Source organism: Peromyscus californicus, unplaced genomic scaffold (assembly GCF_007827085.1).
Source record: "Peromyscus californicus insignis strain IS unplaced genomic scaffold, ASM782708v3 Scaffold_8__1_contigs__length_139910024, whole genome shotgun sequence".
Taxonomy (NCBI): Eukaryota; Metazoa; Chordata; class Mammalia; order Rodentia; family Cricetidae; genus Peromyscus; species Peromyscus californicus.
In genome coordinates, this window is record NW_026294606.1 from 4,418,765 (window position 1) to 4,435,061 (window position 16,297).

General features: G+C 41.5%; 1 protein-coding gene across 3 annotated transcripts in view; it reads right to left on the reverse strand.

Moving 5' to 3' along the window:
* Naa35 (N-alpha-acetyltransferase 35, NatC auxiliary subunit) overlaps positions 1–16,297 on the reverse strand; it is a 59,419-nt gene that overhangs the window by 3,951 nt on the left and 39,171 nt on the right. For all 3 annotated transcript variants that reach the window (XM_052726875.1, XM_052726876.1, XM_052726877.1), the window contains 8 exons: positions 14,096–14,202; positions 9,273–9,339; positions 6,139–6,237; positions 4,955–5,133; positions 2,771–2,907; positions 2,054–2,121; positions 858–998; positions 395–517 (listed from right to left, as the gene is read on the reverse strand). In XM_052726875.1, the coding sequence (XP_052582835.1) occupies positions 395–517; positions 858–998; positions 2,054–2,121; positions 2,771–2,907; positions 4,955–5,133; positions 6,139–6,237; positions 9,273–9,339; positions 14,096–14,202 (921 nt within the window). The remainder of the gene's footprint in view (positions 1–394; positions 518–857; positions 999–2,053; positions 2,122–2,770; positions 2,908–4,954; positions 5,134–6,138; positions 6,238–9,272; positions 9,340–14,095; positions 14,203–16,297) is intronic.

Consider the following 16,297-nt stretch of genomic DNA (forward strand, 5'->3'; position numbering starts at 1 on the left):
CAGTCTTTTAATGCAACAGTCTTTTATGTAAATGGTCAAGTATGGAATAATGTTCTATAGTAACTGGCTACATAGTTTTTCATATTTAATACTTATAATGGAAGCTGGGTATGGTAGATCATGACCTAATAATCCTAACACTAGAGAGGGAGAGGCAAGAGGATTACTGGGAATTAAGAGAGCAGCCTGGACTATAGAGTGAGACCCTATCGGGCGGAGACAAGAGACTTAAAAATGGTTAAGTTGGCAAACTTGCCTGAAATTCTTACAAAAACAAGACAGGCTCCATTTGACAGTGCTCTCCAACTGACTCACTATAATGACCAGCCACAGGCAGGCAGGATGTGCTGTCTGTCAAGCGTGTCCCCTAGAAGTACAGTGAACCCACTCTTACCTCACGGTCTGGGTTGGGGATGTTTTCGAGGATCATTTTCGCTTGCTGAAAGTGCTTACTAGCTGCCACATACAACTCTGGAGACTGAGGAGGAGGGCTGTATTTATTGAGGTCAGACATTTCCTAAACAGAAGGGAGACTATTATCATAATATATTTAATATAAACATTTTAAAGTTATTATGGAGTTCTTAACTGACGACCCAGCCATACAGACTCGGTCTGAACCCATGTGACATGCAGTTCTTAACCTGCGTACACCATATCTCAATGATCCTAGTGACTTAAACAGAACCTGCTCATGTGATTAACGCGTCCAACAAGGCCAATACTTTCCACACCACTAAGACCGTGCTGAGTTTAGCACTTGTCCTACTGGTGCAGCAGGCGGGTTGGTACAAACACAACCTCTCTAGTGTGGTGTACAGCTGAGACCTCGCTCTGACCTCACCCGGCAAGCTCACCTTGAACTGCAAGTAGTGCACTGGAGGTGGTGTCATCACGCTGTTGAACGGAGCAAACCTGTGCTCATACCGAACTTGTTCACTATCAAGCTCAAACTTGGGCTTGCGCACTTTGCCATCCATGTCAAATGCCACCATTGTCTAAAGGAGAAGAGAAGGAGAAAACAATGAGAAAGAGAGAAATTCACTTGAGAGAGTGGACATGTGCATCAGTACAGGAAAAAAAAAAAAAACAAAGCAGCAACTTAAATACTTAAAATGTCATCTCAGAAATCAGAAAAGAGTAAAGCAGACTTCTCATCCATTTTAAATTTATACACCATGCTCTAAACAAAAAATTTCCAGCCTCTGATTGTCTATCCAATACCAAGTGGTCACCCCTGAAATCATATACACATAAGTCCATTATATGGACTGGGGAGATTGTAGTTATTTAGGAATACACACAAAGATTTTGTGTGTGTGCGTGTGTGTGTGTGTATGCATGTGCGCACATGTAAAACAAAGAGGCCATGACTTTGAAAGGGGATACATGGGAGGAGTTGGAGGGAGAAGAGGAGAAAATGATACATTAATTTAAAAATAATCTTTCTAGTCCCAGTGGGCGCGCGCGCGTGTGCGCGCACACACACGCATGCACACCCCACACCACTCTTGCACATCTCATGCTTCTGTAGTTGCTTTGAGACTTTAAGTAGAAGATGCTGAAGGAACAAGTTCCACATAATCACACAGGCCAGTGTCTTTTCCAGAGTCTGCTCTGGATGAATCACCTCCGAGCTTTCCTGAATTGCCAGTACAATTAAAAATGAATGTTCACAGCCTTGCAAAAATGCCTGCTGTTGCTTACAGCAGCCACACTAAAGCCCACTCCTCCATGTCACACTCTAGGAATGCTCCAACTATCCTGCATGAAGCAAGGTGTCAACTGCTTGTGTACACAACGAGAGTGGAGTGAGGTAATCCTCAAACAGACAGGGACAACAGGGGAGAGAGGAACCTGGGAGAATCAAGGCAAGAGGTGATCTTAAATGCACTCAGGAGGCAGAGGCAGGCAGGTCTCTGTGAGTTCAAGGCCAGCCTGGCCTACAGAGCGAGATCCAGGACAGTCAGGGGTACACAAAGAAACCCTGTCTTGATAGAAAAGAAAAAGAAATGACAGTTAAACAGCAAGAAGTCTTGATCTCATCACTTACTTTGAACATCCCAGCACACATGTTCTGATAGGCCTGGCTCATTGTGATTTCTCGGCTCAAAGGACGAACTGTAATTTAGAGAGAAAAAAAATCTTCTATTTCCCCCTCTCTCCTAACCGTAGAAGAAAATCTAATTTAACAAAAACCACCCCACTTACTTACTGCATGTGAACTTCACTTAGCTTCTCTAAATTTTATCTTATGACCAAAATGTACAAATAATACAACTGTGCTCTCCGAGTAGCTGGTACTAAAGAATGTTGGCAAGACCTCTGCTTCCTGGGTTCTACACTCTGTCCACCTGCCCACACCAACATAGCAGCACACTCAGGGTGGACCCCTGCCTGCTCCAATCTATTCTGCTAGCACAACCGTGTGTTGTGTCCTGCTCTATGACCCTCCGGTGCACAGCACTGGAAAGGACCTGAAACTCGCCCATCACCGACACCGGACTCTGCCTCTCCTAGTTTGTGCACAATGGTGAAAGAGAAGCGTGTAACAGAGGCACTTCAGCTCACAAGGAGCTCTTCACCCACTTGTCTGTCAAAGGTAAGGTGTCCTTCACTCTGTTTCAAATTGAAAGACAGTCCACAAAGCCAGGGGTGATGGTGCACACCTGCAGTCCCACTGGGCAGACTGGCAAGCAGGCTGTTGTTCAGGCCAGCCTGTCTGACAGTGAGACCCTGGCTCAATAAGGAATGAGGGAATTTACAGCACCTTTCTTTTTCTTCTTTGTTTTTTTGCTGCTGCGGCCTTTCTGCTGCTCCTCCATGATCCTCTCCTCTGCCATCTGAGAGCCGTCTGCACGGCTCAGGGTGGACATCAGCCACGCATACAGGAATTCAGAGAGGTACCTGGATGGTCACAAAGATCAGTTACTAGCTGAACAGGACAGCTTTACCAACACAACTATTAACACTAACGGAAAGGTTTATTATTTCATTGTGACTCGAAGGACTGAAGCCACAGCCACAGAGACGAAAACAAGCCCGCTCTAATACACCCCCAGCCCCATGTGGACAAGTTCTGTAATGCTTTAAAGTTTGCAAAACAAAGCTTTATTTACTTATCTATTTATTTATTTTTTTGGTGGTTTGCTAAGTGTAGAGCTTACAAGAAATGAGCATTGAAAGTGATCTTTCCCTTCCCACATTTTATAACCTTTCAAAAAATTTCTGGATAATTATCTACATACAAGGAAATTAGAATACCTTTAAATTCTTTTCACTATCAGGACACAATTCAGCCTAGTCTATTAATTAAATATTTTCTTTGCAAAGCAAATAAAAAAATTAATTCAGAAAGTGTCAAAAATTATTGGCATTATGTAAAACTCACTCTAAAACTTAAAAACATATAGGTTTATTTATTTAAATTTATCCAATAAACAAAATATAAAATAGGATATTCTATTAAAACTTTTTTCATGTTTACCTAACAAGGCATCTAAGCTAGAAAAGCAGTTCAAATCTAGGAGATGGTATGCATTGTTTCCAACATATCCAGCAATACAGAAAATTAAGGACTCATATAATGAATAAAAACCAGATCGATAAGATGTTTATGATCTCTTAGGATACCTATTCCCAAAAGTGCACTCAAAGATGCCAGGCAGGCTACATATTAAAGCACATATAAACCAGAGCATTTTAATGTCCTCATTATGATGATGATGTGCATGTGTGTGGGTGACAGACGGTGGTGTATCTGGAGACTAGGGGACAGCGCTGTGTAGTCAGTTCTCCTCTTCCACCTTTCATGTGGGTTCCATGGATGGCACTTAGGTCATCGGGCTTGAGTGGATGTGGCTCTTACCTGCTGAGCCATCTTGTTGTCCAAAACAGAACATTTTCAGCCAACAGAAACTTATGAAAAGGTGCATTTGGAATTATACAGGTATTACATTTTGAAGGTAAAGTATTATGGTTCCCACAGGTGAGGGATCCGCTCATCTCATGAAAGAGTAGCTAACATCAGGAGAGGCAGCTGCTGACACTTCATTTAAAGAAACATTTAGCATACAGTATCACCATACAAAATACAAATGAATCCCCACAGCACAGAGTACAGTTAGAGGGTCTGCGATGATGAACAGGAAACTGTTTAAAATTGCCTCCATCTCTTGACAGATGAAGACACTTTAGAATGACTAGTGTGCTGACTTCATTGTTTTCTACAGCTTTTCCATGGCCAAGACAGCCTCAAACAGCCTCTTCCCAGGAGTTTTATCTTTCTTCCAGTGAAGGGGAAGAGCTACTACTCTACAGATGACTCCTCATGGATTATGCTCAAATGGGAGTGCAGCCATGACATCCCCCAAGGAAGCTCCTTCTATCGAGGGCGCCCATACCATGGCGTTGCTGCCGAAGTCACAGCAAACTGTGCTCACGTTCCTCCACAGGTGCAAACAGAAGATGTTGAATTACCCCATTCACTTTTATTGGTACTTTTCACAGAAATATGAAAACAGAGGGAGGAACATTTGTACAATGTTACAGCACTGAAGATAGACACTTTGGCCTAGCTCTAATTCTCAAAATAGTTTACTATGACACAACTACAGTACAAATGCACTGAAGGAAAAAAATATCCCAGGGGCCAGGGAGATGGCTCAGCTGGTCAAGAAAGACTGACAGCCTGACTTCAATTCCCAGAGCCTATGTTAAAAAAAGTTAAATGCAGTCCCACACATCTGTACGCCTGTCATTCTTACAGTGAGACAGGAGAAGAGCCTGGAGCTTGCAGGCCAGCACAGGGACCCCACCTCAACAAGGTGGGGGAAAGCACCAGCTCCTGGGGCTGCATGCCTAACACACACACAGAGCACCCCCAACTGCACTCTTTGCAGATGCATGCTCAGACCTTGGCTGTGCCATCACTTCTAGCTCCAACAGTCCTCACCAGTAGATGTAGTAGTACTCATGCATGCTGTACAGCTCCAGCTCAAAGCCACTGAGCAGATACTGGATCATAATTCGAAGGTTATGGTAAAGAACCCAGGTTCCTAAACAGGCCAGATGTTGTCTCTGGGGCTCCTGCTTCAACAACATAGTGTGAAGTGCTGCATCGACCTTCTCTGCCTGTCAAATTAATTTGTTACATTATGGTAAATTATTTACATGGCGAGAGAACTTGAAAATATCAGCAGAAAATATAAATCTTACAACCCAAAAGAGTCCTGCTTTCAAATGCACTTCTGGTTAGGTTTGCAAAGTTCTTATCCTTCAATAATTAACATTTACCCCAATTATTCCTCAAAGTAAATATCCATTTTCACAGAAGCTATTCTATTCTGACAAAGTGATGGTATAGGCTTGTAAACCTGTAGTACCATCAGCCTATTCCAGAGACCAAGGCAGGAGGATCACGAGAGTCCAGTGTCTAAAAATAAGCCTGAAAAAACAGTGAGGCCCTGTCTCAAATCAAACAAGCCTCAAGTTGTGATTTCAGGTCTTGTGGTATTAGTAATGGGAACCACTGTTGCCCACGAGTCAGCTTTAAAACATTCCATTGTGGGGTAAACCTGCCAGGAAACCATAGTTTTCTACACATGCCACAGTTTATTCTGATGACCAAAGACATAGTTTAAGATGCCTATAAACTGGCCGGGCAGTGGTGGCACATGCCTTTAATCTCAGGACTTGCGAGGCAGAGGCAGGACTTCCAGGCCAACCTGGTCTACAGAGTGAGTTCCAGGACAGTCAAGGCTACACAGAGAAACCCTGTCTTAAACCGAACTGCATACCCCCCTCTCCCGAAAAAAAAAAAAAGATGTCTATAAATTGTATTTTTTCATTTCTTCATGTACACTCTTCCACTGGAGTATACAGCTGTTAAATTTTATGTGAAAAACAGGCATATCATAGTGAAACATTAATCCTCAAACCATTGTTTTAAGAATTCCTTTTCAAAAGTTAAAGCTTGAGGAAAATATCCCCATGTAACCCAGGATGGCCTTGAACTCATGATCCTCCTTTCTCACACTCCCAAGTTCAGTGACTTCAAGTATGTACTCTTTTACAGATGCATGCTACTCTTGTAATCTATGACTTGTTGAAATTTAGAAAAAGATACCTGGCACTTACCTCATCTTGCAAGGTAGCAAATTCCTCAAGGATGTGACCCAGTTTGTCTCTCTGCCGAGCCCTGTTATGGCCATGGATCTGAACAAGACTGCAAAATGGCTGGGACACACACACAACTTGTTAACTGTCAACATGAAATTTCTTTATCCCAATATTTGGGCATCTAACTCCAACTTATTTTCTGCTATTTAAACTAAAAGCCAAGATTATGATGCTAACATTTCTGTGGTGCTTGAGTGATGGCTTCTACCTATGGCTCTCCTAGTCCTATGGACTGGAACCACAGCTTCCTGCAAAATCCAGAACACTGAACTAATCAGACAACAGACACATATGGTGAGCAGCCTGTACTTAGGCATAACAGCTTGTACTGGTGAGCTCTGACAGACTGTTTTTTGATTAGCAACTATTCTAGAAGATTCAGAGGCACAGGGTGAGCACCTCTCACCTGAAAACTTAAAAAAAAAAAAATTCCCTCCCTATAAAATTAAAGTATTTGTATAACTTTCTCCAGCTGTGCTAACAGACACAGTCAAGATCCCTGATTTCAGGCCTTTCTGTAATTATTGTCATTAGCAACATCTGGCCATGACCTTCTCCAAATAAAAGTATCTTATCTGAGATACTCTCCCAGACTTTCTAAGAACACACTTAAGCATCCAGACTATCTGAGAAGGCCTGGTAGATGTGCTAATTAAGCTTAACCTTTCCCTTTCCAAAGTCTTATCTCTAGTTTTAGATCTACCTTTAACAATAAACTCAGAACTAAAGGGTTTCTACAATGCAGTGCTGTGGGATGGAATGTATGTCAAGTGTGTTGCTGATTGGTCAATAAATAAATCACTGATTGGCCAGTGGCTAGGCAGGAAGTGTAGGCGGGACAAGGAGAATAAAGCTGGGAAGTGGAAGGCTGAGTCAGAGAGACACTGCCAGCCGCCACGATGACAAACAGCATGTGAAGATGCCGGTAAGCCACGAGCCACGTGGCAAGGTATAGATTTATAGAAATGGATTAATTTAAGCTGTAAGAACAGTTAGCAAGAAGCCTGCCACGGCCATACAGTTTGTAACCAATATATAAGTCTTTGTGTTTACTTGGTTGGGTCTGAGTGGCTGTGGGACTGGCAGGTGAGAGAGATTTGTCCTGACTGTGGGCCAGGCAGGGAAACTCTAGCTACAATGCAGGTTACCTAGCTACACTTCCCCCACCCTGCCAGAAAACGGGAGAGCCTAGATAGCTTGGACAGAGAAGGGGCTAAAGGAAAAAAAGGCAGTTTTACTTTCACTCATCACTGATGGACTCCTAACACTTTACCTAACCACTTCTTTCTTTCTTTTTTTTTTTTTTTTTTTTTTTTTTTTTTTTTTTTTTTTGGTTTTTCGAGACAGGGTTTCTCTGTGTAGTTTTGCACCTTTCCTGGGACTCACTTCGTAGCCCAGGCTGGCCTCGAACTCACAGAGATCCACCTGGCTCTGCCTCCCGAGTGCTGGGATTAAAGGCGTGCGCCACCACCGCCCGGCTACCTAACCACTTCTAAGAACACAGTTTGAGCACATAAAATCCCCTTTGCTTAGATATTAATGGAATTTAGCCCTTAGTCGACTCATTTCCCCATTAGTCACTTCCCTTTTGGGTTGCAGATGAAAGCTGACAATTACTGCTCTTTTGTGTGGATCATATTGCCCCTCCTTTTGACCCCAATGAAATTCAAGCCTGGTGACCTTGCCTTAGCCAGAGCATTGCTATCGCATATGTATATTACTGTAAACCTCAGAGACTTGGAAGGACTAGACTGGAGGACTAGAAGAGAGATCTAGAAGGATGAGAGGGAAGATGAGGAAGAGCCAGGTGGGGGAAGAACAAGATGAGAGAGAAGGAGATGGAAGAGGAGTTAAGTTGGGAAAGAACTAGGTGGATGAGAACCTAGATGGGGCAGGACTAGATGAAGGAATTAAGATAGCACTTAGAGGGAACAGCAGAGAAATCAGGTGAGAAAGGAGCTAAATAAGAGAGCAGAATAGAAACTGTGTAGAGAAAGAACTGACTCAGAAGAATAAAGTGAATGGACTGAAGAGTTTTGTGTAGGTATATTCATTTCGTATCGTCTAAGATTAGATTATCAGCTAGTTGTAGATTCTTCCATGGACCCTGAGAGAAGGCTATGGAGGGGCTGGACCCCAACAGTCTTTGTTAGCTGAAGACTGTGAAGTTGTGATCTTGCCACCCCCATTTCCTGAGTGTTTAGGACTACAGGTGTGCATCACCATATCTAGTTTTCCAAAAGATTTTTTGAATGCCAGATAACATTAAAAATCCTCCAGACTTGGGAGCATGCTGGATTTCAGGTTTTTGGATTAGGGATGCTTAACCCACAAATTCTACACAAATATTCCAAAATCTGAAACATCTTTAGCCCCAGGTATTTCTCATTTCAGCTTAGGGATCTCAGCCTGTATTAACTTTTCACTCTTCAAAAAGTAATCTTCAGAAAGTAAAGCAATACATGTGGTGTTAATAAAATGTTACAGAAATAAAACCTTTCACCATGCAGTACTGTTTCACACTCACACTTGTATGCACATATGTACACAAGCATGCATGCAATAGAATTAACCCCTAAAGAACTGCTTAATTTATTTCTGAGAGAAATGTTTATATAACTAAATAAGAATAACTAGTAACTTAATCTTCTACAAGTCTGCATTTTTTTTCATAACCAGAGAACTGAAAAAAATTTTGTAACCTGATTTAAACTAATACTTTTAGTTTAAGTAGAACCTCTTTCATTAAGGTAGTGCCAAGGTAAACATATAAGACTATTTTTTGTAAGGTTAAAAAAAGAGAAGTCTATATGTCCATTTACAAAGCACACTAGGGAACAAGTGCCTTCTCAGCCAGGAGTCATGATGTTCCATTTCTGGTCCCCACAGGTGGTAGTAGGTTATTCAATGCTGACTTTCTATCTGAACCTGCCAAGAGCACAGGCCATAAAACCACTCATTCAAGTAGTAAGAGAGACAGAAATGTTAAGACATGAGTAAGAGATCAATGAAGAAAGAATAAATGCATATGAAAGAATTATGTACCGTAATTTTTCAAGTATCAATCAGAACAATCCAAGTTGTAGTCTTACCCGAACACAGTGAGTAACAAAAGAGTCGATACAGTCCTTAGCCTGGTGATTATTATAGAGGCAACACCTGCAAGATAATATGCATATCACTAGCATCAAAGTATACAGCTTAGACAGAAGACACAGTGATCACTATAGATGCTACTAACAGAGAAAACACAACCCAATACATTACTAAGTTGAGGAACATGAGCATTATGTTAAATATTTCCTATTACTGTGCTTTCCACATTTGTTTATGTGATCAACAATCCTAGTGAGAACGAGGGAGTCTTGACCTTTCATCACTTATTCTTTAAAACTATCCTCTTAGGATCTACAGAGAGCCCTAATTTCCAAGATGCAACCTCATTTGCAACCAGGGATTTTAAAACACCTTATGTTCCTTGACCCTTGTCTACTCTCTTTGTGAAGTGCTGTCCTTGTTCCTTATCTGTCTCTTCCTTGCAGTCTTCAAGGACTAGAGGAGCTACAGAGGCCGAACAGATACTGGACTTTAAACACAAACCATGCAGAGACCAGTGCTGTGGGATCTAAGGCAATGAAGGAAAAGCAGATGAGACTTTTTTCCTGGGGTCTTGATGGGAATTTGCCAAAGATGAGCAATCTCACAAGCATCAAAGAGAAGCGGAACCATGACCATACAACAGAGAATGACAGATGGCCAGGAGGGAGCAAAGCAGAACACCAGGGGCAAGGCAAGGGGTCATTCAAATTAAAAAGCTAGGAGACTCAATGTCTTTGACTGCCAAATAAAATTAAAAACCTTTCTGGTTCCATGAATGATGATCAAGCTTAATTCTAAGTAGCAGAGAGAAAGATGCTCACAAAAAACCTTTAAGAAAGACAGAAAACACTGCCCAACAGCAGAGTAGAACTAATGAGGACATGAATGTCACAAAGAATATCCACAGGTGACCTGAAGACCTGGCCATCAGCTATGTGTGCTGCTGGTTTATGTCAACTTGACACAAGCTGGAGTCCTTTTGAAAGAGGAAACCTTGAATGGGAAAAGGCCCCTACAGGTTGGCCGGTAGGTCTTTTCTTGATTGATGATTGATATGGAATAGGGGCTGGTAATCCTGGGTGCTGTAAGAAAGTAGGCTCAGCAAGCCAATAAGCAGTGTTCTCCATGTCCTCTACATTAGTTCCTGCCCTGATTTCCCTCAAATGATGGAATGTCACCTGACAGCTGCAAGCTGAAATAAAACCTTTACTCCCCAAGTTACTTTTGGTCACAGGGTTTGTCATAGCAACATAAACCCCAATGAAGACACGCTAGAAGGAAAACAACAGAGGTGAGAGTGAGACAATAGTCAAACAAGCAGTAACATGGAACATGATCTGAGTTGAAGACTTAATGGTGAGTTTTAGGTAAGACTGGATAAAATCCATCTGACTAATCTGGTAAAACTCCTGAAAGCTTAAAGAAAACTCTAATGAGCCAAAGGAAAACTTTAAATCACTTACAAAGGAAAAAAGAACTACAACAGCATTAGGTAGGACAAAACCCAGAGCCTGGTGTATGTGAGGCACCAACTCTAACATGACCAGACATGGTGGTGCACACCTGTAATCCCAGGATTTGAGAGGCAGAGGCAGGTGGAGCTCTGTGTGGGTTCAGGAACAGCCACACCAGTGGGAACTATAGCTATACGTTACCACACTATGAAATAGGCCCTACACACAGTTGATTCTCATTATGTGTAGTGACTGTATCCTATAAAACTAGTCCTTCCAAGCCGGGCGGTGGTGGCGCACGCCTTTAATCCCAGCACTTGGGAGGCAGAGCCAGGCGGATCTCTGTGAGTTCGAGGCCAGCCTGGGCTACCAAGTGAGTTCCAGGAAAAGGCGCAAAGCTACACAGAGAAACCCTGTCTCGAAAAACCAAAAAAAAAAAAAAAAAAAAAAAAAAAAACTAGTCCTTCCAAGTCGGGCAGTGGTGGTGCACGCCTTTAATCCCAGCACTCCGGAGGCAGAGCCAGGAGGATCTCTGTGAGTTCGAGGCCAGCCTGGTCTACAGAGCAAGATCCAGGACAGGCACCAAAACTACACAGTGAAACCCTGTCTTAAAAAAAAAATAAAACAAACTAGTCCTTCCAGATGGCTCAGGGGGTAAACCTGAGTTTGATCATCAGAACCCAGAGAGTAGAAGTGTGGAAACAAATCCTGAAAGTTGTTCTTGGATCTCCATTTGCATGCTGTGGCACAGGGTTCACCCACCCACCTGAATCCTAATAAATGTTTTTAACACCATGGACAATGAATGAAAATCATTGTTCCTGGAGGACACAGGATCAGTTTCCTGCAGGTCTCTGGCCACAACATCTGGTGTCGATTAGCAGTATATAACTTTTCTCTATCCAGTGTTTTGTGACAACCATAGTCAGTTACAGGACTCCAGAGGTTTGAGTCGACAGTTTGAGAAGCTGGACTTGTAGTATGAGGTCTAAAGTATCATTCACTGCTCTGTGTATCCCTATTCTGCATACAGCTGCAAAGATGCCAAAAGTAGTACAAATACTGATTTGAAGGTTGCCAAGTTAATCTGAGTAAACAGGAAATTTGCAAATATGAAGTCATAAAACACTGAGCTATTTAAATGGCAAACAGTGCATCGATGTGCAGTTTAGGTGCTAAGAGAGGCTTGAAACAAAGGAAAGGCAAAGTCCAAATGAAAGGATTTAAGCACTTTGGAAAGACATGCTACGAACCAAACAGAGGACTATGAACATGTTATACATGTTACTAATAAACATCCTCTGCAAGATCTATGTCACTGGTGCCAGACTATCAGAAAGTCTCATATATCAAAGGCTAGACTAGGGGGAAATGAGCACTACAGTGTTTACTATTTATTTATGTATTTGTTTTTCGAGACAGGGCTTTTTTGTATAGCTTTGACTATTCTGGAACTTGCTCTGTAGACCAGACTGGCCTCTTAACTCACAGGGATCCATCTGCCTCTGCTCCTGAGTGCTGGGATTAAAGGCATGCACCACCACCCGGATATTCATAGTGTTAGCAGCATCAAATCATGTCAGTCACTTTGGAAAGCAATCTGACAAAACAAAATTGAAGATGCATGTAGCTTTATGATTCAGAATGATTATGACTACATAGCTCACATGCACAAAGAGATATGTTCAAAGATATCAACATAGCACCAATTTTGATACTGAAAAATTAAAGTCAGACATCCAATTGTAGACTAGCAAAATAATTCCAGAATGTTCAGAGTGAATTTTTAAAAACTCTTAGGTTTTGTACCTGCTATGCACATGCCTGTAATCCCAGCCCTGGGAAGGGGGCAGAAGAATCAAGAATTCAAGAGCTGCCTAGGCCACATGAAACTGTCTCAAAAATACAAAATAAAGACAGAAGTCAAGTTTTACAAAGGTCAGTTTTTTTTGTTTCTTTTCTTTTTTTTTTGGTTTTTTGGTTTTTTGAGACAGGGTTTCTCTGTGTAGCTTTGGAACCTTTCCTGGATCTCGCTCTGTAGACTACAAAGGTCAGTTTTAAACCAGCATAAAACTCAAATATGGAAAAGGAACGAAAGTGGCAAAAATATATGTATAGGTTTAAAACAAAAAAATAAGCCAGAGCCTTACTCTGAACATGTTTGGTAAATGTGCACTAAGCTGCAATGTCACAGTGTCCTCTCAGAGCAGAGTGAAAAAAAGACCAGGGGCAGGAAGAGGAGCTGAAACAAAGGGGTGGGGGTGGAAGGATGGGGGGGGGGGGTTGGCGCCTTCACACACAGGCAGGAACAGGGGACAAAAATACAACCAAGAACTGGCAAGGTGGTACACACCTTTGGTCCCACTCAGGAGGTAGAGGCAGGTGGATCTCTGAGTTTCAGTCCAGATGGGTCTACATAGTGAGTTCCAGGACAGACAGGGCTACATAGTGAGACTCTGTCTCAAAAAACAAGCCCAGGACTTTATTTGCCTTTTGCATTCCCTCTCTCCCTCCCCTTCCCTCCCTGCACACTCCTAAACAGCAAGATGTCAGTATGACTGAGGCAGAGTTAACAGCGAGAACAGGAAGAGGAGGAGGCAGGAGTAGGAGACAGGACACGGATCCAGATAGCACACAGACCTTCTAGGCTGAATTACAAAGACCATGAGCTGGAATGACAGTTTTTATTTAGTCTCATTTAGTCTCCCAGGGACAAACGTGACTTGACAGGCATAGGGGCTAAATTCTCAGGTTCCTTTATTTCTGAAGAGGAAATATGGAGACTGTAACCCATACTGTCTGCAGAGCTTCCTACAGGACTGAACAAACTCACATCCAGGTGTGCAAGCTGCTTCACTTTCTTCCTTTTTATGTCCTTTCTGCCTACAACATGTCAGCTTTTCCTGGCAACATCTCTAAATACATTTATATGAATACTGATCTCAAGGTCTGTTCCCAGGAAACCCAAACAAAGAAAGATACCACAGTTTAACAGAGCATGTGGCTTGATTTAATAAATCATGGTGAGAACACTGACATTTCATGTATGAAAATACATTTCATATATGAAAATACATTTCATATTCTCATGCTTTTACAAATGCTGGGTTCTCTGTATGAGATAATGACTCAGTTCTTCCCTTTCTGTTGGAAAAAAAAAAAAGCCCTATTCATCTCTCAAAACACAGCTCAAATGGCTGCATGCCTTCATCCCAGTCTCTATGACAAGGAGAGCAGTCTGAATAAAACTGACCTATGTATATGGAGGCTGGCCCTAAGAGGTGAGGCCTGTATCTATCTGTAAGGAGTGCAGAGAAGCTGGGTGTTCACAAGCATACACTGTAACCCATCTGGTAACTTACTTGGGGGAGAGCACCGGAGGACTGACAAAGGACCGGAGGGCATCTTTCACCATGTCTTGCATAAGGTGAGTTCCAAAGACCTTTTTGTTATCCACGAGGAAAGTAGTCTTAAAACAAGTATTAAGACATGTTAATGTCTCAGTTGTCAGCCCTGAGATACACACATAACTACCTGAAAATACTACAGAATATAAAGGGATTAAATTCAAAACCAGGTATATATACTTTATATACCAGTTTGTAAATCTTTTTTACTTTTTTCTCTTTTATGTATCTGGGTATATGTCTGTGCACCACATGCATGCATGCCTGTGGAGGTCAGAACAGGGTGTCAGATCTTTTGGGATAAGAGTGTTAGAGATGGTTGTGAGCTGCCATGTGGATGCTGGGAGTCCAACTCAGGTCCTCTAGAAGAGCAGCCAGTGTTCTTAGCCACTGAGCCATCTCTAGTCCCCTACCTATTAATCCTTATTTAAGGTGCATTTTGATACAAGTCAAGAACAATAATGTTGAGCTGAAGGAGTCAACAGACTGAATCACAATAGACCTTTGTGATTAAAACCATGATGTTAAGTGATTACTTGGTGACATTTACCACTCAATAAGTTTATATATTGAAAGCCTATAAAACAGAAGACTGATTTAAAAGAAAATTTCCATTGGTTGTACCAATTCATCTGTCAATCATTTTGCCAATACCATAGTGTTGGATAGTGTGCAACCTTTCATCTCAGTTTTCTGTTCCTTCAAGGTTGGTTTTGCTCTTTTAGTTCCTTCCCCCTCCCACACATTTCAGATTCTTGACAGCTACCCAAGCTCATGCTGTCATTTTGAATGACATTACTTTGAATTTGCAGCGCAGATCAATTTGGGGAAAAGTAACATGTTAAAAAAAAAAATCAATTCTTAGCTGGGCAGTGGTGGTGCAGGCCTTTAATCCCAGCCAGGCGGATCTCTGTGAGTTTGAGGCCAGCCTGGTCTACAGCACGAGATCCAGGACAGGCACCAAAACTACACAGAGAAACTCTGTCTCAAAAAACCAAAACAAACAAACAAACAACAAAAAAAACCAAACACCAATTCTCTCAGTTTACAAAAAGGTTTATGTCTCCAATTATTTAGAATGTTTCGGATTTTTTTTTCCACCACTATTTTGCATTTGGAACGGACAGATCCTAAACAAAGGTTCTTATGTACATAGCTAGGTTTTTCATTTTTATGCTATTACACATACTACTTTTAACCTATTAAAAAATTCTTTTCATTGGAAGAAAGGAGAGGAAATATACACAAACCATGACCCAAGTATGGAAGTCAGAGGACAGCTTTGTAGTTCTGAGGATGAACTCAGGTGGCCAGGTACACATGAAAAACGCCTTCACCTACTGAGTCATCTCAATGGCTCAACAGCACTATTTCAAAAGTGCTGATCTCTTGTTTACTGCAGGTATATGGAAATCACTTAAATTCATCCACTCATTCTAGCAAGTTCTTCATAGACTCCTTGGCACTCTACGTAGAAAATCAGCTGTCAATATGCAGAATAATTTTTCAGCCACACACATTAGCCTCATTACATTGGCTGACATTCGAATTACAAGTGGAAATGAAAGGATGACAGGGAGTCTTCCCAGTGTCAAGAGGAGTAATTTAATTTTCATCACATACAGTGTGGTGGCAGCTGTAGGATTGTTTATACAGACCCTTTATGAAGAATACTGTATTCTACTCCTGGTTCTGGGTGTTTTTTAGGATCATAAATTAATGTTAATCCTGCCACATTGTCCTTAATTTTCTGAGCTTTCCAACTGGAGAGTAAAGTAAAATAACTTTGAAATGCTGACCCACACTTGCATTCCCAGGACTAACCCACTGGTCATGATGTAATCAGACCTCTATATACTACTGCCTTCAATTTGCTACGACATTGCTTTCTGTTTAAAGGAACACTGTTCTGTAGTTTCTTATGTTTATAATGTTAGTTTGGTTTTGTTATTAACTTACTGTTGGTCTCAGATAACTGTTCTGGCCTCTTCTAGTTTCTGAAAGGGACTATGTTGGCTTAGAATTTTTATGGTTGTAATGTTTTTAACTATTAATTCAAGTTATTTAATAGATTCAGGGTTGTTCAAATTATGCCTTCTTAAGTTTTGGAAGTCTTTCTAGAGAAATATATCTGTTTTGTCTAAGAATTTTTAGACA